Source organism: Lissotriton helveticus, chromosome 4_1 (assembly GCF_964261635.1).
Source record: "Lissotriton helveticus chromosome 4_1, aLisHel1.1, whole genome shotgun sequence".
Classification (NCBI taxonomy): domain Eukaryota; kingdom Metazoa; phylum Chordata; class Amphibia; order Caudata; family Salamandridae; genus Lissotriton; species Lissotriton helveticus.
Window position 1 is genome coordinate 955557385 of NC_136063.1, and position 25930 is coordinate 955583314.

At 41.8% G+C, this 25930-nt stretch overlaps 1 protein-coding gene across 2 annotated transcripts in view; it reads left to right on the forward strand.

Moving 5' to 3' along the window:
- Nucleotides 1–25930, forward strand: part of ATP9B (ATPase phospholipid transporting 9B) — a 2445811-nt gene that overhangs the window by 1927831 nt on the left and 492050 nt on the right. For both annotated transcript variants that reach the window (XM_078687568.1, XM_078687569.1), the window contains exon 15: nt 19937–20185. In XM_078687568.1, the coding sequence (XP_078543694.1) occupies nt 19937–20185 (249 nt within the window). The remainder of the gene's footprint in view (nt 1–19936; nt 20186–25930) is intronic.

Here is a 25930-nt window from a genome sequence, read left to right on the forward strand (position 1 = left end):
TTATGGAGGTATTATCAATTTCAGAAGGATGATTGAAAACTTCCTGACCTTCAGATCCTAGGCAATGAAAGAGTAACGCAGTTCTTCTTTCTGCACTCAGGTTAGTGCACAAATTACTTGAGCAGGAGCCCACACCGAAGCCTCCCAACCCTTTTAGAAAAATAAAAATAAGGATGAGGCATGTGGCGAATGCTCACTTGAAAGTAATTTGAGAGTAATTTTTTAATAACTCATGTGAAGAATGAAGCCACAATCTTTGTTTAAATTGGTGATGATGGGACAAATCTTCTTTCATCTGGATATGCAGGATCAGCTTCATCCCATCCTCGTCGTCAGTGTAAAATTAGATAAATAAATTCAAGGAGATGTTTGAAGTAGAAAGATGAAATTTAATCCAGAGCATAAAATGTCCCGTTCATCAGCAAGCAGGAGTCAGGTGCAACTGACTCAACATTCATCATGAACATTCCATCTCCATGGTGCTAATCAAAGAGTAACATGTGTACAAGGAAAATACAGATTGAATACAAACCTAAATATGAATTATTTAACATAAGCACTATATTACAGTAAACCACATATTCTAACAGCTCACTATTAATTCCTCTCCAGATTACCAAAAAGACATAAATAAAACGCCCCATAAGAGGATGAGATCCATCCATTTGGCTGCCTTTCTGGACCAGGCATGCTCCCTCTTAAACATTCTCATAATGAGGTTTGCGTAAGAGGGAGAAAACCTAGAACCCATGGCCGTCCCTCTAATTTGGTGGTACCATTCCCCTTCAATAAGACAAGAATGTTCCTCAATATCGAATCAGTCATCACCAACAACATTTGTGAGTGCTCCTGTAAACTTGAACTCCTGCTGCACAAAAAGTGTCTAAAATCTTGCGTGCAGACTCAAGTGGCAGGAAGCACGTGTGGTGGGCCTGCTTGCAAGCGACTGGAAGTCAGCTGAAGCACAGCAACACAAGCAGCCCAGGCGCTCTTCCCAAGAATCTCAAAATCACCAAGGGCCCCCCCAAGGGCAGTGCAATAAGCTGATGATCAAGTCAGGTTAACTTTGGCTGATCAAACTGTATTCATTCTCCTTGCTCAGCAGCAAAGTGTTAGTTGACATCAATTATCCCTTGGCCAGGGTGAGTAGATGAAGACCCCCACTAGGGGGATATGATCAACTAGGCTATGCCATCAGTGTCTCCCCAAATGTCTAGGGCATAGTCAATCGAAACGGTCAGTTGCAGCAGTTTAAAGGGTGACTCAAGAGGTGTTAAGCTTGTGTTGTGAGCCCCCTTGTTAGCGCTTTGGTTGTCCATAGAAGTGCAGCAGTTGAGGTGTGTTTTCCGGTACTGGGGCTCTAAAACTCATCCAAGACCTCCACAGGAGACATCAGGGCAACCGACACAGACTTGGCGCCAGATCCATTGTGTGTAGGTGTGGAGTGCAGGGTGATTGATGTAAAAGGTATTTGAGACCTCCCGGCTTGGTACAGGCCGCGCTCACACTATGAAAGCTCCCTCTTGACCAATATTTCGTTTTTAAGATTCACATTGAATTCAACATGAGCTGTACATACAATTAAATCATAACATAATTCAAATACATAATTGTAGTTTTTGACTTTATTTATTCATTTTCTTTCTTTATTTTATCAAAATTACTTTTCTATTAGTTTTTTTTAAACAGGTAAACATTTACAATAAATATTCTAAACATATTTACATATAATAACCTTTTCACATTTCATCATCATGTGACCCCAGGTAGAGAAATGACAACAAAAACATTAACGTAATCTCTCATACATTCATACCTCTTCAACAACATTCATACTCCATTCACACCCACATAACTCTGGAAAGTTGGAGACTAGACATGGTATCAATCTCCTTTGACCTATAGAGCATCTGCAAATAGCAGGATCTAGATAGCAATGGTCATCGCGTTTTGGTGGTTTAAGGAAAGGATGAACACCACCTTCATCAGGACCCGCCAGATAACAAATCTGAATTTCTATACCCAGGGAATGCCTAAAAGAATATAAATACAATCAGTTTACAGCCCAAGAAATTAGCAATGAGATGATATCAATTGGACCTACATGTGCACTTATAATTGTTAAAGTGCTGTGAGCTTGAGCTCAACCATTTCACTTTTCCCCAAATAGTGAAAGACCCCGAAAAAGTGTATTGTAAGTAGTTGCTTCAATCATGCTACCCCTACTTACCCAGGGCAAAATGGAAGAAGCAATTCTAGACATAGTCACAATAAGAATGACTTAGTGTGTCACAACTCCACCAAGAGAAAGAAAAAAGTTCACCACGATAAAAACCTTTCATTCCTCAAAAGGGTAAGTTTAAGGAGTCCCCAACACCAAAAGTCGTCTATGCAATTCAATTCTTAATAAGTAACTTACTGTCACTATTTCTTCAATATTGAATATATAAATATGATATGCTGGCTATTGAAACCGCTCTCTTTAGAAAGAGGACAATATGACAATTAGGTATTTGAACTCGATGCTTCAGGTCCACTCCACAGCAAAGTATACGCCTGCAGCATCTGTCTTTGTAACGAGGTGAGTAAGTGAGACACCACCGTCGGGCTGAGAGGGTCAGTAAAGCTATGGCGTTGGTGTTACCTTCAATATTGAGAGTCTAGACTAGCCATATTCAAATGATTCTTGATCCTGCTCCCCATGGGAACACTCCAGCCTGAACTGCCAGACCAGGTCTTCCCTGGACAGGAAACAATCATCCTGGGCCCGGATTCGGGGTATCACCCCTCATCAGCAGGCTAGCTTGACTCCAGTGGCATGGTGAGCGCGGGACCCACGTCTAGGCACACCCATTCCACTCGGGGTGACAAATACAAATCAGTCTTGACCCTGCTCCCCATGGGAACAGTCCAGCCCTAACTCCATGGAGCAGAAACAAGCATCCCTGGGGTATATGGTGAGTGGTGAGCAAAAGAACAATGGATTTAATCCAGATCTATTGACTGGGGAAGAATGTTTGATTTGTTCCGCATTCCATCCATCATTTGTGTGTCTTTTGTTGCTTGATGAGGGTTTAAGGTATCACAGCTATCCAGGAGATGTCTGGAATCAGGATTGCTCCTGGTAATTGGGGTCTACTTGGCAGAGGTACCTAAAATATGTTCTCCATCTTAGCATCACTAGCCATGCCACCTAGGTTTAGGGGTACTTATGGTGGCACTGTGAGCTAGCTGGACTATAGGCCAACATACCCTGAGGGGATGCACGGAACCAGTCTTGCACCTTCCCAACATTTATGTTGTCCACCAAACTCACAGTTCCTACTTAAGAAGTAGAAGACATAAGACCTGGCGCCACCAGCGTTGGTAGATTGGGTTCTTATTTAATGGATTGCCCAACTAGTTCTCTTTTGTATACCCAAAAACCCTTACACACTTCCTAACCGGAGACATATGTGGTGGTAGGGACTACCCTCTATAGCTGAGTAGGGAACCCCTATGTATTGGCTGCAGGTTGTTAAAGCTTAAACCATTGAAAGTATTATCCCATTGTGTTACCCTCTCTGAATTCCATTTTATGTTGACAGAAACAGACGAATTTAATATTGCCGAGAACTGCACACATGTGGTTACTTCGAAATTGCAACAACGGGGTCCCATAATCACGGGTGGAGATGTGACCATCGTGGTTGAGACCCATGAAGCATATAGGACAGTGGTATTCTATTCATGGATTACATGCCCAGCAGCAGATGACTCAACAAGGCTGTGTCACAACTACATACCAAACGAAGTTCCAAAAACTACACACCATATGAAGAAATAGAAATACTATTAACATTAACATTAACCTAATAAGAACACAGAAATTGGTTTGAAGGCGCCCTACCACACACAACAGAAGACGTTAGACTAGGACTCCTTAGTAATGAAGGAGCAACATGTCCAGTCTTAGCCGACTACACATCACGTCCTAATGTCGATAATTTGACAACAGTACAAGGGCTTAGATCATATAAAATTCTAGTAACAATATACAGATGTTTGACACAGTTTATTATACTCACATTAAGATTGAATCCTGTGAAGACTGCTCAAGCCCAACAACCACAATTGGCTACTCTGGGCATCAGCCCACAAACACTAAATGCAGTCATTGGTAAAGTTTCCATCAGACAGGAGGAGATTCCGTCCTGGATTGCACAAAAAACAAGTCAGCTTGAAGCAGTGTTTCCCCATACAGGACCACAAGAATTTGTTTTATAATAGGCTTGCCAATGGGGTTGGCTCCTTCTGCGGAAGACTGTACCACTTTGGGCACAGTGTTTACTGCGGTATGTACCAGAACTCAAACTACCCTATAATTAGTTTTGCCAAAAGAGCTTAAACAGATCCAGAATGAGTACAGTGCAGCACCTGCCCTGTATTTGGGTATGAAGCTGATGGGCAACTTTGCTGCGGTATCCACCATTATACACGTTTGTCTCATTCCTTGAAGGAGTCATCCGAAAAACGTTCAGAGGTGGGTGGTCAGAGCTCAGATTGGAGGAGTATTTGAAACCAAAGAAGAACTCACAGCGCTCATCTGACTACATAATTAAACAGGAAGATTAATCTAAAACATCCAAACCCCAATTCAGAAAGAAGAAGGTAGCTGAACTTAAGGTCAAGCATGCCACAGATATTGACGACTTTGCTTCTGAACGGGAAGTGGGCTCTGACCATGCTTGACAGCACAGCAGAGATCACTCTAGTTAGCCGGAACCTGATGGATTGTCTTGAAGAAGTAGCGCTGAGTGACTACATCCAGGTGGAAACATGGGAGATGCAACTCCAGATGGAGTGGGACATACAAAGACCCAATAAAGTTCTCTTTTGGGAGAACCTGACATTCGACTGTGACTTTCTCTTGGACGAAAAAGACTGGGCACCAGAATTTGTCATGGACTTCTCTAAGGGAGAAATGGTAATCTATCTTGCCTTCTCCGACCTGTTCCAGAATATGTAAAACATTCACATGCCAAGGAGTGGGAGTTAACGCAAGCTCCAGCATTATACCACAACCATGTGGGGCTGGGATGGCGGTTCCTCTTATCATGAAATACCGTTGAGGTCGATCCCACAACTTCAAAGAAAATACCTCATTAAGAAATTAGGCTAGGAAGCAACTTGGGGAAATTCTCTAACAGCTTGAATACCAGAGTGTAATAGAAAGTTGTACTTCTTTAATGAATAATCCCTTGTTTCTTGTAGTGAAACCTGATCATTCTTATAGTCTAGTATTAGAGTGCAAACACTTAAACACAGCTGCTCTCACATTTGCAGGACAAAATGAGCACAGCATGGCTCAACTGAACAACATAGTGCGGAAAAATACAAAACCACACTAGATATCTCAAATGGATTTTTCTGGCAAAATATAGCACCTGAAAGCAGGCATCTGACCACATACTCCACGCTTGGTTCTCAGAGGCAATTCTGTTGATTACCTCAGGGGTATAAGAATAGCTCCGGGTGTTTTTCAGCTAGAGTAACAGAGCTTCTACAAAATTTTGATGACCAGGCATTGTTCTATGTTGATGACATTTATTTGACGAATTAAGACCTTTCAGTACACTTGACTAGAGTAGATCATATAGTTCTGTGATTTGCTCACATGAGCTACAAATGTAATTTTTAAAAAAAATCAAGATTGCCCACCTCAATCTCTTGTTTCTGGTATATGAACTGTCATGTGAAGGCAAAAGCCTTTCAACACATTTCTTAGAACAATGTACACTTCTACAGCCTCCAACTATATTAAAGAGCTTACAATCCATATTGGGATTCCTAAATTGTGGCAGAATTTACATTCCAGATTACGCAGAACGGGTTAAACCATTATACAACCTCATACGTCCAGACTTTTGCAAATACACACTGGAAACCGGAACACACAAAAATGTAGCATTCATTACAAACTGACTTGCTAGCTTCCAAAACCTTACACGCATGTGTAAACTCAATGAACTTGGTGATCTGCGTAATTGCAGGAGCATTGGGGTACACCTATGTTACATTCATTGAAGGTGACACTGTACTGATTGCATATAAATTGCATTTATACACCAATGCCGAAATGTGTTTTCGTTTAACAAAACAAAATACTAACTGTGGTATAGACTGCTGTGGTGAGGGAGAGTATATTATAAATCTAGGGGTTGGACCCATATAGTCAGTGGGACCTGGGTAATTGGACAGTATATATAAACAGGGGTCCCAGACAAAACACAACAGATTAATGGATTCACAGTGTTTAAGTTAAATTAATTCAAAAAGATCGAATCAGGGTGCAAGGTGTTTTTATTTTCACCGCACCTGTTCTAAATATTCAATAGTTCATTAGTCAAAATGTAAATATATACACAATATACACAAATTCATTGCGCCCACGGGGGAGAAGGGAAAGTGCAAGGGAAATTATACACATTTATGATAGTTCAACATCACCAGTCAAAAAAAATTTTTTTCAATTGCATGTGTCCACATTTCAAAATCACAAGAAATCATAGATCCCCATACGAGAGGTCAAATGCAGTGTATAAACATCAGAGTAAATTTCAAAACGGAATCTCCTGTTCAGCTATAACCATTAAACTGTTCTGTAGGAGTTCAAGTTAGTAGAGAAAGTCTACGTTTCGACCCATAGGATGTAGGACGATCGATCCTTACTACGCGGGTCTTCGTCAGGACGTGAGGGAAGGGGAAGGAAGGTGGGGCTGTTCCTGCTGAGGAATCAAATGGTGACCTGAGAAAACGTGGTCCTTGCCATCGCTGTACGTATTAGTAGAAGTAGCTGTATCTCTGCCGTAATCCAGGTTGGGCTCGAAGATTCAATTTATTCTATTACTCTCCACCATCAAAGCGGGGGAGTTAATCGTATTCCAGTTAAAAAAACGTGAGAAACGTGGTCCTTGCCATCGCTGTACGTATTAGTAGAAGTAGCTGTATCTCTGCCGTAATCCAGGTTGGGCTCGAAGATTCAATTTATTCTATTACTCTCCACCATCAAAGCGGGGGAATTAATCGTATTCCAGTTCAAAAAACGTCATTTTACCCTTCGGCATATCCGATCTGAATTGGAAGGGTTGGGCAGCGTGCGGGCCAGCGTCTTCCCCGTCGGCGGACAAACAGTCCCTGATCGGATATGCCGAAGGGTAAAATGACGTTTTTTGAACTGGAATACGATTAATTCCCCCGCTTTGATGGTGGAGAGTAATAGATTAAATTGAATCTTCGAGCCCAACCTGGATTACGGCAGAGATACAGCTACTTCTACTAATACGTACAGCGATGGCAAGCACCACGTTTTCTCACGTTTTTTGAACTGGAATACGATTAACTCCCCCGCTTTGATGGTGGAGAGTAATAGAATAAATTGAATCTTCGAGCCCAACCTGGATTACGGCAGAGATACAGCTACTTCTACTAATACGTACAGCGATGGCAAGGACCACGTTTTCTCAGGTCACCATTTGATTCCTCAGCAGGAACAGCCCCACCTTCCTTCCCCTTCCCTCACGTCCTGACGAAGACCCGCGTAGTAAGGATCGATCGTCCTACATCCTATGGGTCGAAACGTAGACTTTCTCTACTAACTTGAACTCCTACAGAACAGTTTAATGGTTATAGCTGAACAGGAGATTCCGTTTTGAAATTTACTCTGATGTTTATACACTGCATTTGACCTCTCGTATGGGGATCTATGATTTCTTGTGATTTTGAAATGTGGACACATGCAATTGAAAAAAATTTTTTTTGACTGGTGATGTTGAACTATCATAAATGTGTATCATTTCCCTTGCACTTTCCCTTCTCCCCCGTGGGCGCAATGAATTTGTGTATATTGTGTATATATTTACCTTTTGACTAATGAACTATTGAATATTTAGAACAGGTGCGGTGAAAATAAAAACACCTTGCACCCTGATTCGATCTTTTTGAATTAATTTAACTTAAACACTGTGAATCCATTAATCTGTTGTGTTTTGTCTGGGACCCCTGTTTATATATACTGTGGTGAGGGAGAGAGCAGTGGCTCAAGGATAAACGAATAATTGTCGTGACCCCAGTGCCGACCTTATAGGCCTTCCCAAGAGCAAACTTTCCAAACACAAAGGCATTACATCCACGATAGATACAAAGGGCTAAATCACTCACCGCAACCAATTAGATTACATATTTGATTCTACACTACAAATAAGCCTTTTAGCAATATGAACATGAATATCCTCTGCCTAACAAAGTAATGCCTCTAAATCAGTGCGATTACATCATTTATACTGATAGTTCTGCCCAGCCAGCTGTAGGGACAATATAAAGTAATGAGGTAACCCAGTTGAGTGCAGAACCTGGGGATTCGTACATTAAGTGAACAGTGGTTCTGCCACCTATTAGCTTTAGAAAGCACATAACTTATTTGTGCAATTGGTCCCTCTATCAAGATGAGACTAGCATTCAATGAAAATTAAGTCCAAACAAAAGAAACTCTAATATTTCTGAGTCAGTATATGGTTTTATAAAGAATTGCTAGAAATTGTGTTCTAAAAAAATGAGAAAGCAATAAATATATGCACACACAGATATATTACACTTAAATTGGTGATGTGAAGTGAAAACAAAAATATTTACATATCACACACAATATATACATAACGAATGAACATATATTAAAGACACACATATAAACACAGTGTGAGGTATAGACGTGATTCAACCCAACTGGCAAATAGTCTAGTTATTCTCAGTTGTTGTGGGTGATCATTGACACTTGATAGTATATGTCGACGTTTTGATCCCTGGACAATAGTGTGCTAATGTTATCTTCTGTGGGGGGTCTTCTTCATGACTATAAAGAGTCTGTGTGTGGCCTCAATTAGTGATCCACCCTGATACCAAATTAATGGATATGACAGCACGGCAGCTTGTAAAATTATCGATGGTTGATCTGATTCAATAAGAAGTACTTCATGTCTGCAGTTGTATTTGATCATTGGCACATTGTGCCTGCAAATCTCCTGCATCTGGCGCTCTGGTCTGAAAGGGTCAATCTCCCTTAACTTCAGGGAAATATTTCGACATCTGCACGATTTGCAAACTGGCAACAGTTTACAAAATACCTGGAGGAAACACTAGACACCATGCTACACAATGGCCACGATTTCTGGGTAACAGCAAAGGTTTCAAGTTCAACAGGCCCGACCTGCTTTACGTGCAGACCGAAAACTCAGGGGTGGTGACAACTTACTTTCTGATGACATGGAACTGCAGGACTTCTTATTAGGTCGTCGAAAACCACGTCAAAACGGTTCTTGTATGCAATATACAATGAAGTGTGGAAAGTTGCTCAGCAGAAAGCTGCTGAAAGACTGTGCGAGATTGACAGGGCTAGGGTAGTATAGTATACAAAAGGCTCTAGCAATAGTTCATAACGGTATGACAACCTTGTCCTCTAGAATGTACTCCCTGGGTAACATAGTGTCATCTGCAATAGAGATTGTACATGACATGTCCGCACTTCAACATGGCAGTCACAACTTAGATCGATTATGCTACTGAATGGAACAGTTCTGTCACTTTGTTCTGGTTGCGTTCCATGGTGACATATTAATACAACAAGCCTGTTTTCACCATACTACCTTATAAAACAGCAAATACTCATGGCACTCAAAGATGCAACAAACGCTATGTTACACATAGAGAAATTACCACTGTTGCTGAATCACCTTTCATGGATTGGATAACCCACGGGTTCATTACTCTGCTAATTTCGACATTCCATTTCCAATATTGTGTACAACACCATCAACTGGGCAGATATCAAGCGTTGGTGGAAGGGTATGTACATGAGCCATAGGATATACCTTTTAAATTCTGTTGTTGGAAGAGGGAAACTGAAGTGTTTCTTAGCAGTTCTGTCTACTAGAGTGCTTTAAGTCGTTCCTTTGTGTGCAAGGAGGTTTCTCTTCACATGGCTTGTAACAGGTCCATGGCAAACTTATCTTGCTGCTTCAAAGGTTCCCCAGATTCTGTGATTCGCCCGGCTTTCAGATTTCTCTCTAATGGGAGTTATTTGGTGTTGAATGATCAAGGTTGCTGCAGTATGAGGCCTGGCATAGCCTGTCTTGTCTCGGTTTCTTCTGTTGTGAATTGCTGTACACAAGTATATAATAAGTGAGAAAATAATTAACGCCTCGTTGCTTCAAGGTTCGATTAGAGATTACCTGAAAGTGGGGCAGGTCACCCACATCCTTAAAAAAAACAGTGGCAGACCATACTAACCTTCACAATTTAAATCCAATTACCAACAGTCCTACTTTGGCTAAGCTCCTAGAGAAATGCGTGCGCACCCAATCTATGTAGCGACATTGAACAATTCCAAGTGGTGGACCAATTCCTATCTGGTTTTCGTCAGGGTCATAGCACGGAATCTGCTCCTACCACATTGTTGATGATGCTCTACGATTGCTGGATCTAAATGATTCGTGCCTTTTGATCCTTCTTGACCTATCGTCAGCTTTTGATACGGTCAAACACAATACCCTTATCGAGCTACTGGAGCATAGGATGTGGCTATCAGGGACTGTGCTAAACTGGTTGTACACAATAGAACACAAATACTCAGGGTGAATCAGGCTCTGTCCAAACCCGCACCGCTCACTCTGGGGGTGCCACCGGGGTCCACGCTATCGCACACCCTCTTCAACTTGTTGATGGAGCCTCTAACAGAAATCCAGAAATTGTCCAACATCCATTATCACATGTATGCTGATGACACGCAACTGTACCTGAAAGTCTCCTCCCCATAGGACATCAGGTCCCTCAACTCTATTCTTCAGGTAACGCAAAGTTGGCTGACTCCTAATCGCTTGAAACAAAACGCTCTCAAAACAGAATTTCTCCTTTTTGCACTAGCCAAACATTCTCCAGACATTGAAGAATGGATGTGTCAACTAACAGCTCTCAACTGCACTCCAAACATCATTGATTCTGCGAGCTCTCTGGGAATAATGCAAGATAAGCATCTCAACATGCAAAAGCACATTAGTGCTCCCACCAAAGGAGTGAACTACCAAATGAGAGTCCTAAGGAAAATAAAACTGTCCCTACCCCTCAATGACTTCAAGATTGCGGTGCAAGCCCTAGTGATCTCTTAAACTGGATTATGGTAGCACAACCCTCTGTGGCCTTCCGAGTTCGAAGACAACGCCACTTAGGGACTCCCTCAATTCCGCTGCAAGGCTCATTACAGGCTCCAATTGCTATCATCACATCACGCCTGAGTTGAAATCACTAAAATGGCTCCCGTATGAAGCAGGGATACATCTCAAAATTGCATGCATGACCCACAAAGCTTTACATTTCAACACCTCAGTAAATCATGAGCAAAAACTTGAGCACTCTGGGAGCTCTAGATCTTCTAGAGGCTCTAGCACTTTACTGCTGAAGCCTCCAAAATTCCATCAAAAGAAAACTTACAATCGAGTATTCTCTGGTATTGCACCACAAATTTGGAACTCCTTGCCACCTGAAATAAGACTTGACAATTCAACGGCTTCCTACAAAAGGGAGGTTAAAGAGATACTGATGAAGAAATTCCTGGGCTAGGTCCCAATGACCCTAGGACGCGATTGTTTACACCTGTTCTTTATCGATCTTTTATGTTTGCTATGATCTGTTATGTTTGTTCTTGTTCTGCTTGTGATATGATTTCCACTGCTTGTACCTTCTTAACTGCCAATGTGCAAAGCGCTCTGATACCCATATGTGGTCTTGTTCGCGCTATGTAACACTTTTTAAATAAATAAGTACTGATCCCACCTGCACCTACAGTTAGGAAGGTGATCCTTTGGCCTTCAATAAAGTTTTCGAACGTGAGCTTTGACTCCTTGGGCCGACTGAAAGCCTTACTGTTTCAGAAAGATGTGGCCTTAACATCTGCAAAGGAGATGTTTGATCCTTAAGTTGCAAGTTACCATTTGGAGATACAGTATCTACTCTGCACTAATTTCCCACACCATTTTGGGGAGCTGATGCACTACATTTTTAATATGGCTAATACTGCGGGGGTAGTGCACTTTTTTCAAAAGCATAGACTCTGGTTTGGTTTGCACCTTCCAGACTGTCTTTGGAGTCATTCTATTGTTTATACACTCCGTGCTTGGAAGCTTCTTTGGAGGTCTTCCACTGGTCCTGCTTCTGATTGTCGGGACTGTATTTTAAATTTTTCTGCTCCACAATGAATGTCCCATATTGGAATCAAATGGAACTGGCTCCACCACATGTGATCCTGTGCCGTGGACGCCTGGTACAATGCTTCTGCGCACCCTTACTTGAGGAACTGAATGAGCACTGGTTCGTGTCCTTTCGGCCTGTGTGGCTTCACTGTATGCAGCCTGTATTCGAGTGTGCCTTGGACTTGTGCTTAGCAACGCAACTGGTTCAGCCTCTGGACATAGAAGTACTGTTGGACCCCCTAAAGGTCCATTTGTATCAGTGTTCCTTGCATTTGCCTTTACTTCTGAATGTATTCTACGAGCCATCCTGGTATGCTTCTGCTCATGGTGAATTGGATCCTAGCTCTGGTTCTGTTTATTTGCTACTGGCTGTGATAACTCCTTCAGCTTCTGCTATGGGAGTAGGATGGGAACACGTTTGCTCCATAAACCTGCTCCGAGGTGTGCCTCTGGGATCATCGTCAGTCGTTGTTGAAACAGAAATGTTTCATCTACCTCTCAGAAGACACAAACAATTTTACAATTTCGATTGGTTGGAACTTTTTATTTTGGCTTGTTTGTTTTATATTCTAAATTCATTTCAAATCGCATTCCCTTTAAGTATGATTGCCTTTTTAAATTTGTAGTGTCTTTTATGATATGTATATATATATATATATATATATATCACGTAGCTTTGCATTGGATTGCTTTTTATTAGTATTGGATAGCCTTAGTCGACTTATGTCCAAGGAGTGGGTGTACAAAAGGGGGTGGTGATGGACGGAGCATCTGAACCAATCAAACACTCACACCCAGTCAAAAGATCTGGGTTTGATCCATCACCGTTCTTTAGCCCACTCTGCCACCCCAGTTCAGACATGGCTATATGCAAATCAGTCTGACCCTGTGCCTCATGGGAACAGTCCAGCCCGAACTACCAAGCCATGCCTTCCCTGGACCGGAAACAAGCTTCCGAGGACCGGTTTCAAGGAGTGGGTGTCAATGGCTGGATTATGCCCGGGAAGAAACATTGCCATTTCACATGCACACGTTTCTTCAGTTGCCTTCTTTTCTACACAATGACTTTTGACATTAATTTGCCTCTGTGATAGGGAAGGCTTAGTTTCTCTGGAACCACATTGCTTACATTTCCACTCCATAAGTACACTGTCATGACACATTGAACTTTTAGTACAAGGCCGGAGACTACATTTTGCAAATGTTTTTAAGTGTTATACATCCGTAAGGTGACATAGCAATCATAAAAGGATAAACAATGTCAGCCTGGCTGAGGCCTTGGGCATGGAAGCATGGCTGCTGTTATTATATATATATATACATACATTTCTCTGTTCAAATCAGAGGGGCACTTTGCTGTCACTGTGAGGTCGCTGTTGCCGGAGTCTCAGCCCAACTGATTCCTATTTTCCCAATGCGAGGTGAGATGTCCGACTTGTGACCAAGATGGGGACCTGAGCACATTCATTCAGGGGTAATGGGGAGTTAGATCATCCAGTGAGGTATTGTGACAGATCCCCCCTCCAAGGCAACTAGAGAAGGGTTCGCATAGTAGGAGTACACTATACACAGTACTTGTATGCCAGCATATTAATCATTAGAGTGCATATATTTTATACAAGAATCATAAGTGTTCAATAAATATTGAAACACCCCTCTATGTATTTCTTATGTATCTCTGTGGGCATGCACAAGTGACTGAGTGGAAAGGTTCTAGGTCTGTTACCACAATTCCTTGGGGACTCAGGGTTATTATGTTCTGAGGTTGCCCAATCCATTTGTTATCTTCCTAAGTTTAGGGGTACTTATGGTGGCACTGTGAGCAAGCAGTACTATAGGCCAGCATATCCTGGGGGGGTGCATGGAATCAGTCTGGCACCATACAGTGTTTGTTGTCCAACAAACGCACACGAAGCTGTATGACACAATGAGTTATTTGTACTTATCGATACTTTGCATTATTTTCTTTTGCAGTAGTAAATGGACTATATGTGTAATTTCAATCTTCAATTGTTTTTCATAGAACTGTGTAATTTAATCCACACCATGTTTGCTGCATCATGAACTGCATCAATATCCCCAAACTGTAAGACTGCACGATCAGCCGCTTCAGATAATCCTTTTTTGTACATCACTTTCACTGCTGGCCATATCACTTTGTGGAGTAGTAGTATGTATTTTTCTTATTTTTTTATTTTTTTCAACTTTTTATAAAAGCATTTTATGGGAATGGGATACCTAGTATAAGGAGTTGCAGATCAAAATAACTCAGCAGGAAGCAAAAAATCTTGGGACAATAAACACTGGGATGAATTATATGAGGCAAGTAAGTCCAGAAACATGACAGATTTCTGGCATTTAGTGAGATGGGGCAAAGGAAATCACAAGCCGCAGCCGGAAAATTCTGTGCCTCCAGAACGCTGGATAATGCATTTTAAATCACAGTTTGTACGCCCTGAGGGAGTAAGCGTAGGAAGTTTTGACCCTATTGTAAACTACACAGCGACTTCCCCGCTGGTGTTTAGTCGGAGAGACATCGAACAAGCTCTTAATACAATACCGAGAGGAAGAGCACCAGGTCCAGACATGATTCCAGCAGACCTTTTCCTGCATAGTAAAGAGGTCTGGGTGCCGTACATAGAGTTGCTGGCGAATGCCATCTCTAGGGGCTCGCCAATACCAGAAGTATGGAGAGGAGCCGAAATAATACCAATATTCAAGAAAGGGAATCGTGCTGATCCTGCGAACTACAGGCCAATTACCCTAATTGCATGTATTCAGAAGGTGGTGGCTAGGCTCGTTCTCCTCAGGATTCTGAACTGGATAGACGACTCAGGGGTCATGTCTATGCTTCAGGCAGGCTTTCGCCCATTCACGAGCACTGTGGATCAAGTTTTTAGATTTTGTGCCATATATTGGAAATGGGTTATCCTTGGAGGGGGTACTCTCTTTGCAGCCTTTGTCGATTTGAAATCGGCTTTTGATCTCGTGCCGCGCACTAGGCTGTGGCAAGTGCTTCACGATCAAGGCATGCCACACGAACTCCTAGCCTTCCTGATCAAATTTCATGAAAACAATTATGCTCAGGTTAGGTGGGGGAAACAGGGCCAGGTCACTGACAAATTTGCAACGGAAAAGGGAGTTAGACAAGGGTGCGTCCTTGCACCAACTCTGTTTACGTTGTACATAAACAGAGTTACGGAGTACTGTAGGGAAGTGTACAAACAGATGCACCCAAACAAAATGGCATCCCGGTTCCCTTATTAATGTTTGCAGACGACACCCTTATACTCTCAAAAACGCAAGAAGGGCTTCAGAAAGCAATTGGCTGTTTCGAGATGTTTTGCAATGATCATGGTCTAATCATTAATGTGTCGAAAACAAAATTTATGGTAATGCATAGACACAAAAAAGTAAGGGGCACAGTTTTTATGAATGGCGAGCTCTTAGAACAAACAGATAGTTTTAGTTACTTGGGAATTACATTGGGGTCTCGGTTAGAGTGGAAGCCACATATGACCTATTTAACCACCAAACATGCACAGCTGTCTGGCGTCCTACTGAGAGAGGTAAAAACCTCAGCCACACAACCTATAGCCCCAGCCCTCAAAATATATGACACAAAAGTTAGGGCTTCAATGCTGTATGGGGCGGAACTGTGGGGGGTCTCTGACGTTACAGCTTTGACTATAGCACAAAATAAATTCCTACGGTCCCTAACAAGGCTCCCGCAATCCACACCAATGGTACCCTTGTATATGGACCTGGGCTGTCGGAAAATACAGGACATATGTAGCTTTAGTCCTATTGCATATTGGAGGAGGCTATGGGTTACACCCGAACTTTCCCACTATGCTCTAGCGCTTCTCTAAACCAGGAATATGGATTCAGGGGGTAAAATACAATGGTTTAGACAGGTCAAGCTGCTTTTTAAAGCCCTAGGAATGATGGAATTATGGGAAAACCCCTCAGAAAATAACTTCCCCTCTCAAAAGATCTTAAAAGAGTTGTATTGGGCATATATAACTCAGAGGGAGTTCCAGGAACATACGGATCCATCGCTCACTAGGGATTTTTTGGCACAAAAACACACTCCTGCCTATGAGCGATACTGGGACCTCATTACCATTCCAAATGATAGGAAGCTTTTCCATCAATATAGGGTGGGAACGCTTCCTATCAATTCATTTACCAGCAAATGATCAAGTAACAAAGATCAGCATATGTGTCCTTTCTGTGTAGCCCAATCTGAAAGTTTAGCTCACGTTTTATTTATATGTCCAGCCTACAAAGCCCCTCGTCTTAAATGGATTAGACCAATCTGCATACAGAAAGGCATCCAAAGTGGCTCTGTGGCACTAAGAATTGTTAGAACAGATTGCACCGATAGTATGGTAATCGCACTTGCTAAATTCTTAAAATGGATGTGGACAATACGTAGGAATAAACTGAAATCACAGTAGTCTGCACTATTATAAATTGGCACTGAAGAATCTATGACAAGAAAATATGGCACTGAATTTTAATGGATTTTATATTTACACAGTATTTTTTTTTTAATGATTGAACTGGAACACCTTGTACATAGCAATGATCGGATAGATCAAATTGAATTTCTCCTGTATACTAAGAATAATGGATGTAACAAGTATGAAATGTAGTTTTTAATGTTTTATTGTACTGTCTTTTATGACAAATTGTCGAAATAAAGACTTATTTGACTTGACTTGACTTGAGTTGCAGATCTTAAAAAGCAGGGCAACAGCATAATTAGTCCAAGCTTCCATTGAACCTACCAAGACATGTTGACTTTGTTTTTCATAAGCCACGTGAACGACAGATATGCAGCGAACCATAGTAGCCACCTAATTTCAAACAATGGTCATCTGTACACCCCAGCAGAGCGAAACAAAGAGCAATATTCTTTGGCAGACGCATTTGTTCACATAATGCTCCACACATGTCCTTAACAGTATCTAGCCATCCCCGTCCAGTAAAATCCATCACTTATAAAATATGTGAATCTACTACAGAGTGGCCAGTCACACCCTAATGAGACTCATTAGTAAACAGTCATAGAATACAGCCCAATGCAGTTCGTCCACCCAGGAATCGCTAATGGGCGCCCAGATTTCTAAGACTTCAGGACCATATAAATGGTGGGAATACACTATACAAATGCACATATTGTAGCATTATTGTAGCAAGGAGTTACATTTAGTGGTGAAGTCACCAGCAACGTATTTTCTCTTGGTGCATTTACCTCGACTTTACCTTCAGGTAATTTCTACATTCAGCATTCACCACAGACTTATCCTTGCAGGATCTTCCACCGCTATCTTTATTTTCTAAACGGACTGCGATATAGTGTTTCATTTCCTCACTGAAGAGTCTCCCTCTGGTCCAATGTGGCAGCTTTTTCTGACTCTGAATATTAAATGCTGTAAAAAACAATTGAAATGTCTTTTGTATATAAGAACGTAAAAATGAAGGCATTGCTCTGCTTTCCAAAGCTCTGCTGGGGCACTTTCTTCTTCCCTCCCTGGGGATTAAATGCACGATAATCACCTGTTAGTAAGCCACACATCTTTTACAAGTAACTATTAATATATCTTTTTCAACCTTCTGCTTTTGGTTGATCTGAAGGAGTAATGCATCATCTTCTAAAAATTGGCACAATAATTTCCTTTCTGTTACAAGCGGTAGATTATGTATTATGACGAAAAACGTATGCTGTTGCTCTAAAATGGATTCCTGCTCCAAACATCCATACATACCTTTCTTTAGTCAGAACCTGCTGTCTTTTGACGCTAGAAGTAATGATCCTTTTTACTGAGCGCTGTTTATCGTGTTTGTGTTGTGTATTTCCTTTTTACTAATCGCATGGAGCACTGAGTGTGTTCCAAATAGAATTAATAAGATTATGTTAGATGTTCCCAAAAAGATTTGTGCTGTCGAGCTGCGTTGGAATGCTCGAAATTAAATTCCTATTGCCAAGCTCCCGAGCAGCAACAACCTAAAATGGCCGAAGCATGCACACATTGCGGAAATTTTGGATCGCTCAGTCTTTCATTTTGAAAATAAAGGCACTCTTGAGTTTATTTTTAATCCGTGGTAATAAAAACGTCTGTTTTGTTAGCCATTTAGACCGTCGTTCTTATGTGACAATTGAATTTATCCCTTGTTTGTGTGCTGTTTTATTAGTAAGATGACAATAGAGTAGTGGGCCAACTGTAATGCACCGCGCAGATCTATTATAACCTGATTATATTTCCCCACTGGAAGCATTTCATGACAGAGGGCATAATCTTTAATGGAATTTGTGTGAAATTAAATTATACAGGCATCAATAAACATAACATAATTCAAAAGGAGTAAATCGGCTTAATTTATCTGAGGCTATAATGGCCTCGGCGCTCGCAGAATACAGATGCAGCGGTTGGGAGCGAGAGTTGAAAAGCGCTGCCAGATGAGCCGAAAAGTTAAACCCTTTATTAGACAACACTGTAATTTGATGGGCAGAATGTTCACGGTTCAGTGGCTCGGTACACCCAGTCAAAAACACAAGAGGCTTGGTTTCAAAAGGGGGCTGCTGTGAAGTTGCTCCGAAGTTAACAGAAAAGTGTTTGATGGCCCTGGTGGGATCCGAGGAGGTTGTCATTTCACATCCTGCCCTAAAAGGCCTCTCCCCAAGTAGGAGGTTAATAATCAAAATAATCTGCTTCACTGGAGGAGATAAATTCTGTCAGAGACAGCTGAGCTTGACTGGAGCCCCACACACGCACTATGGTGTTAAATTGATGGTTGTTTCAGGAACAACATGATTTTTTTTTATATGACTCAAGATTAGCGATTTTTCCCCTCCTTGTGCAGCGATCATATGGTTAGCGTCTTGAGGCTTGCCAAGACCGCAGTAGGCAGCAAATTGGGGTGGTGAGATGTAAGGCAGCTAAATCAAAAAAAATTATAGAGAAAAAGGTCACATTGTGTTTATTTCAGAGAAGCCATTATGCTGGAAACAAAACGGTGAAGGCTTTTAATCATTCACTGTTTCTTTTTGCAGTATTTGTATGAAGAAATGATTTCACATTACCACTTATATATTGAGGTTTTGTGAAACTCCTCTTCTCACAAGCATCATTTAGGAACATTTGATAACATATTTCAGTATCAATTCTTGTTTGTTGTAAGGTGCTCAATGTGGGGCTGACTGAGACCTTGTTCTATTGGCTTCATATAATTAGACAGCCCACCGAGTGTAAAGTACCCTGAAGAGCAGTGCTTTAAATGGGCCTGTACTGTCCGGTACTGAGTACCTCTAATTCTTTAATTTGAAAGGGGGAGTACCGGCACTGCCCAGCGCTGCTGCAGTACTTTTTAATGGGAGAGTACCGGCACTTGCCAAGAGCAAGCAGGTCCTCTGAAGAGTGAGTACCTGCACTTTAGCATTTTCATTTAAAGCACTGCTGAAGAGGAAGCATAAGGGCCCGGTTGTCAGCCGTTTGCACTGACTCCCAGGGAAAGCTCTTATTACTGCAACAATACTATCAAAAGAGAAATGTATTCAGCGAAGCACCTCAATTGATTTGTAAAAATAACTGTGTCGTTTTTTGGAAGACCACAACTGTTTTTTTCCTGTCTGGTTTACTTTTTACCTTTAGACTCAGCCTCAAGCAAGCGGCAACAATACAAGTTCAACACCCTCGAGAAAAGTTCAGGCTTCAGTGCCTAAAGTCCGCAAGACTGTCAACAGTCGTATCCATGAGGCGGTGAAAGCTCTGGCTCTATGCCATAACGTGACCCCTGTGTACGAATCGCGAGCTGGAGCTAATGGGGAGACGGAGTGTGCTGAAGTGGACCAGGACTACTGTGATGAAAATCGCACATACCAGGCTTCTAGTCCCGATGAGGTACGTCTCTTCTTACTGTTCAACACATATCAACTAACAGTTGTTTGACCAACATTTAATGCCTCGTTGATGTATTTAGTCAGGTGTTCTAGTCATTTCTTGTGCCCATCATTGCTCGAGTTGTTACCTCATTTTAGAGTGATTTCTGGACTACAATACTGTTACAGTTAATACTAACCAGTACCCTGGTGGCTAACCTCAACAGTGAAGCCGCTGATACAATGGAAGATAAAATGTTAATGACCTTTTACTCCATGGGAGTAACTATTTGACTACTGAATTGCAGTATGTGAGGGAGGCCATGTTTTATAGCACCAGTGTTAATTCTGCAGCTTGGCATCTTTAAAGCTTCAGTTTTCATATTTGCTTTCCTTAATATTTAATTTCTTTGCGAATAATTATATCCTTTTGGATCAAGGTTTTTGTCCTGCCTGCATGGTAATGTCTTGTTATCTTTCATTCTAAAATGATTACACAAACACTAATGAAGGTGTCGGCTATTGAAATGAAATGGACACTTATATAGCGCATGGCTACCCAGAGGCCTCTCAGCGCTGAGCAGATCAATGATCAGGAGCAGAGAAATTTAGGGAAACAGAAGAGTTTTCAGTTGTTTCCAAAAAACAAGGTGGCAAGGTTCCCTACGAATATGTAGCAGCAGTGCGTTCCAAAGTTTGGCTGCGTTAAGGGAAAAAAAGTCGGCCACCACTCCTGGCCCTCTTGATTCTTGGGACTTCAATTAAGTGAAGCTTGTCCGAGCGGAATGTCCTGGTCGCTTTGTAGGGGTGATTCATAGTTGACCATGCTATTGGTACTAGCATGTAACTTTCTTTTGTTTGACTCAACCAAGAAACTAGCAAATCTAGTGACAAGACCTACTCATACAAAACCACTCATGCCCGTGCAGCTTAAGAGCAAGGGCTTACCTCTTTCTTGACTGCAAGTGCAAAGAGAGGGTATATTTGAAGGTATCTTTCTTTAGGTATTCATAAAAGCGTAGTAGTGTGTGGATCCAAGGGAGGTGAGGAGGCTTACATGGCTAGAGTACTTGTCAGAATAAGGCTGTCTCTATTGTTTGAACACGAAGCTCTTCTGCGAAAATGCCCAATTACGGTGAACAACATCCCTTGGCAAAGCCAGTAGATCTTGCTTGCATTTTGAGTCCTGGTGAAGCCTGCAGCAGCGAAAATCTAAAACAAGCAAATACGTAGCTAAACAATGTGTCTTTGAGATAACAAATTTAATGTGTGAGGATTCAGTGTACTTTCCCGGTGTACAATATGAACTCATCTATCTTAATGCCATCACTCCATAGGATTCGGAATCATACTCCAAAAAAACAATATCTTGAATTGAGAGACAAATACTGCTCGCACAGAGCAAAGCCTCACTGTATGCACACTGAAAGTATTGGCAACAATAAGTAGACAAGTGAGATGCACTGTCAGGTGTGTGGCCTGTATGTTGTGGTCACGGCCCAGAAGACCAAAAAAGAAACTGCCCTCACAATGGTCCTTTTGATCAAACCTATCTGGCAGTGTTAGACTGCCTTGAAAGCCAGTACAACACTGGCTGTACGTGAGCTGCAGTAGGTAAAGTTTGGCAACGTGGGAACTGTTAGACCTTACCTCATACAGTTGGAAACGTGTGGCCTAGAGATAATGGACTTGGCAATCCGATAACCACCTGTTCCTTTTGAGCACATTCTTTAATGCTCACGTGTCATAGGGTATATGCTCACTTTTACTGGAAATACATTGTTTTATCTGAAAGACACAGCATGTGCTGCTACATGTATGACTAAATGTTGAAATTTGTATAGCATGTGAACCAAAAGGCATGACGAGTCTTGAATGAAAGCGTGGGTTTACAAGGACACGAAAAAGGTGAATTTCAAGAGTGTTTTTTGTATCACTCTTGGTTTGTCTAAATGCAAGTAAAAATAGAGAAGGCTTTAGCTGCCTACGGTCTTTGGACTGCAATGTTTATCCTTTTAAGATATATTATCCTGTTACGGAATGTAAAGCTCACTTTGATTGGATGAGTACAGTGAGCATCCAGGCATGTAATGTTGTATTTTGTGTTGAAGGTATTTTGCACTGTTTCTGTGGACGCATTTGTGAGAAAAATGGTTTTGAAGGCAATCAGGTTATTGATGGGAAGTTCCCTCTGGGTTGAAGGAACCCCTGGGTTAATTTTCTCTTCAATAACTGTGGTTATTTATATATACAATATGTACATATAGGAGAGTATGGGGTGCAGCGACTAGAGCTGCCAACTTGGGAGCTGGGGATCCGGGTTCGAGTCTCGGTGTCAGCGCAACATTCTGTGATTCTGGGCAGACCACTTAATCTCACCGTGCCCATGGACAGCTCCTGCATACGCTCATGGGTGATAAGCTGCTTGTGATAAGCCACTCTTTATAAATCTACAAACTTTCTTTGTACTTGAAGAAGCATTCAATTGTACTATATATCTTATGAGGACACTGTGCATTTCGTCGCTGCCTATGATCGATCAACATAAGTTTACTGGTGTATGCAGTGTTTTTTTTTTTATCTTTAATGTTACATTTGGTGCTGATGTCAAAATATTTTTACTGGCAAAATAAGATTTCAAATTTCCGTGTACTGGCCTTTGTTAAGACAATCTCTAGCGAACACTTAAACAGAAATTCTATGTCCACCAAGACCTTTCATCAGTTTTATTTTTAAGGTCTTGGTGGGCATAGAATTTTCATGTGGAAAAGAAAAATGCTTAATTCACAAGTTGTGTTGAACCCACTGCTGTTCCTTGCCATGTTCTTCTTCAGAAAGTCTGGTGCTGGACTTTACGTTGGTGCTTTGCGTGATCCCCTGTGCATAGCTGATTCTGCAACTTGAAGAGGAGGCGTGCTTATGCCAGTGTATCTTCTTTACTATCACTTTGGTGGGGGCACAATTAGAGGTCAGGAGGGAGATCGCTGACAGCAATACTCAGTAAGGAGAAGAACATCCCTCAGTCCACCATAACCTGATGAAAGTGCCCAGATTTCAAAAGTAGAAATGGGGAGACAGAGCCTTCTCGTTGCGGCTGCAAGACTTTGGAATTCACTGCTAATCTTTCTGACCAGGATTGGAGCTCACTCCCCCTTTAGAAAGGCCTTAAAACCCTGGATTGTCATGCTATAGGATAGCTCCTACTTGTATGTTGGTATCACTCCATGGGGGCAGGTCCTCACCTCTGCGACGATAGCACCTTGACACCCTTGGGCATTTGCTGCGCTTTATAAATCCTGCTGAAATCAAAGCGAATCAAACATGATGCTGAACTCTAGTGGTTCACTAACATCATTTCATGTGAGTAAGTCCTTCTCAGTCCTTAATATTTTGAAAATGAATAAACCCTTGGAGTGGGAAGCCAGGCTTTGTTTTTTCTTCAAAAGTAATTTAAATAGCTCTTTAACTGCCTTAAGTTTGACATACTTTACAAGCGGAGTCTTAAATTGATCTGGTTTATGACCCCGAGCTAGATATGCGAACACTGGTGCAGTCTACTGTACAGAATTGTGCTTCCAGTCATCCAGGAATGATTATTCCAATTTGAGAGCTCGCCACGAGAACCCTGGCTGCAATATCTCCTAACTTGGATCCCACTTAATATCGATCAAGGTATCGTAAATATGTGAGTACGTGTGTATGTGGATAGTAAAAGCGTGTGTTAAGCACTGACCACATGGGTATGGCTGTGCACTGTTCACATGCTGAAGAGCAGACTGTGCAGAATATTTGGAAAGGTGGCTTGTTACTTGGTAAGATTATTAGCGCATTGGTATTAATGGGGAGGAAGATTAAGAAGGTGAAAGCCAGACCTGGGGGTCTCAATCAGCATCTTCTAAAGAGCTCTATTGATGCAGTGTTTGCAAATCACTGGGGCCCAAGGAAAATAATGTAAATGGTTCATTATTCAGCTTATTGAACCTTCCCGCAGTTAGGGTGACTGATGATGCCAATGTTTCCCAATCACCAGAGTACCATTTTAAAAGCATTTTTATTGAATGAAGCGATTGGAATATTGCACCCTCGAGCTTTATTTAGGGGAACGGTTCAATTGCTGTTTTCTGTTTAACCTCGGCACTGACCTATCACAACATATTTGGTTAATAAGCGGCCCTGTCTTTTAATAGACTCACCCAGAGTCCTGCCTTGTAGATCCTAAAGCGCGCCGCATTGCTGCCTAGAGTTGTGTAAGCTGTAAGTTTGAATACAGTTAGAATTTTTTTGGGGTTAGACACTGATCTTATTTGTGGACACACAGGTGGCTTTATTTTTTAACCTTATTCTTATCGCTCGTAGAGAGATCTGTAAGACATGGAAGGACTCGAGCCCCCCCTGTATGAGAAGTGGCTCAGAGCTGTACTGAGAATTGCACGTTTGGAATCTGGTATGACACATAATGTAAATAGCACGGTATGGGAACCTCTGATAGAATGGGGAAAAGAAATGAGGCTGGTCTAAAGCCCCAGGGTCCTATGATTACACCATGCCCTGAACAAAGGGTCAGGCCGGGCCGGCCCCAGGCATAAGCAAAAACTTCAGCCCGGGGCGCCCAGGACAGAATGAGGGCTGCTAGTGTTTATTTGCATTTGCCAATGGTGAAATGAGGACGAAAAAAAAAAAAAAAAAAAAGAGTTGTGTAAGCTGCTGGAGTGTAAATCCTCTGTCAGGATGCTGTCCTAGACAAGGGGCCAGTATGCATATCCTATATACTGTGTTCATGCAGGAAGTGGAATTAAGGCAGCATTACTGTTACACATCCCACTTAAGGCTGATTTGGGGTTGGTTTTCATTGCAAACCTGTTACAAAGATTGTTGTACAGAATACACGAGCCACGCAGTTAACACACTGATTCTATTCTTTTGCCGCTTTCTTGTGACAGCATGTTATCCCTTTTAATGCATCTCAGTCTGTCAGGGCGAGAATCTGATGCCCAAAGTATCATTTCTTTATTATTGAGTAAAAACACAAACACTATGCCGAGGATAATCGACTGCAACCTTGTATTATTCTCTCTACCTCAGTACTTCACTGAAAGCAATATCGCCCGGGTAATTAATGAAAGTGCGCCTCTCGTGCTTAGCTTGCATTTCAATATATTTCCGTGACACAAAATGCATTTTGGGGACATCCGTTCTGAAAAGAATTGGGCTATTATGCGGTTGAGGCAGCGCGAGATAAGTAACTGCTTTTGTATTCTTAATGTCAGGCCTACTTATGCTTTCCTCATTGTGCCTTATGATAAGTGATCAATATGCCATTGTCTCTAAGTGAGTCTAAAGTTTAATGTGACTATCACGTGTCCTCTTACCAGTGTTGTCGCTTGGCCAATGATGGCTCTTCCTGCGGAGCCCTATTGGCAAAATCATAATCGCGTTACGCTCAATTGTCATAAGTGTATATCCTCCTTAGCCGCAGAAAGCCAATGCTGACCTAATGTAATGAACAATCATAAAAGGATATAAACTAAGTAGGTCTGGTCATAAAGTGCAAAGGTCACGAACCCGGGACTTCCAGGGCATGCTGTGAACAGGTCCCGTGGCTGACCTCTGGCTCTTTTTGAGCAAAAGTGATTGATTGCTCGTGATTTGTAATGGCTGCTTACCCTCGTCGCCAATTTAGTCGCTACTGTGCTTTCTCCTAATATTTCTAATTAGAGCCCAAAGAATTGTTCTCTGTTTGGTTTTTATTAGCTCTGATGCAGAGTCC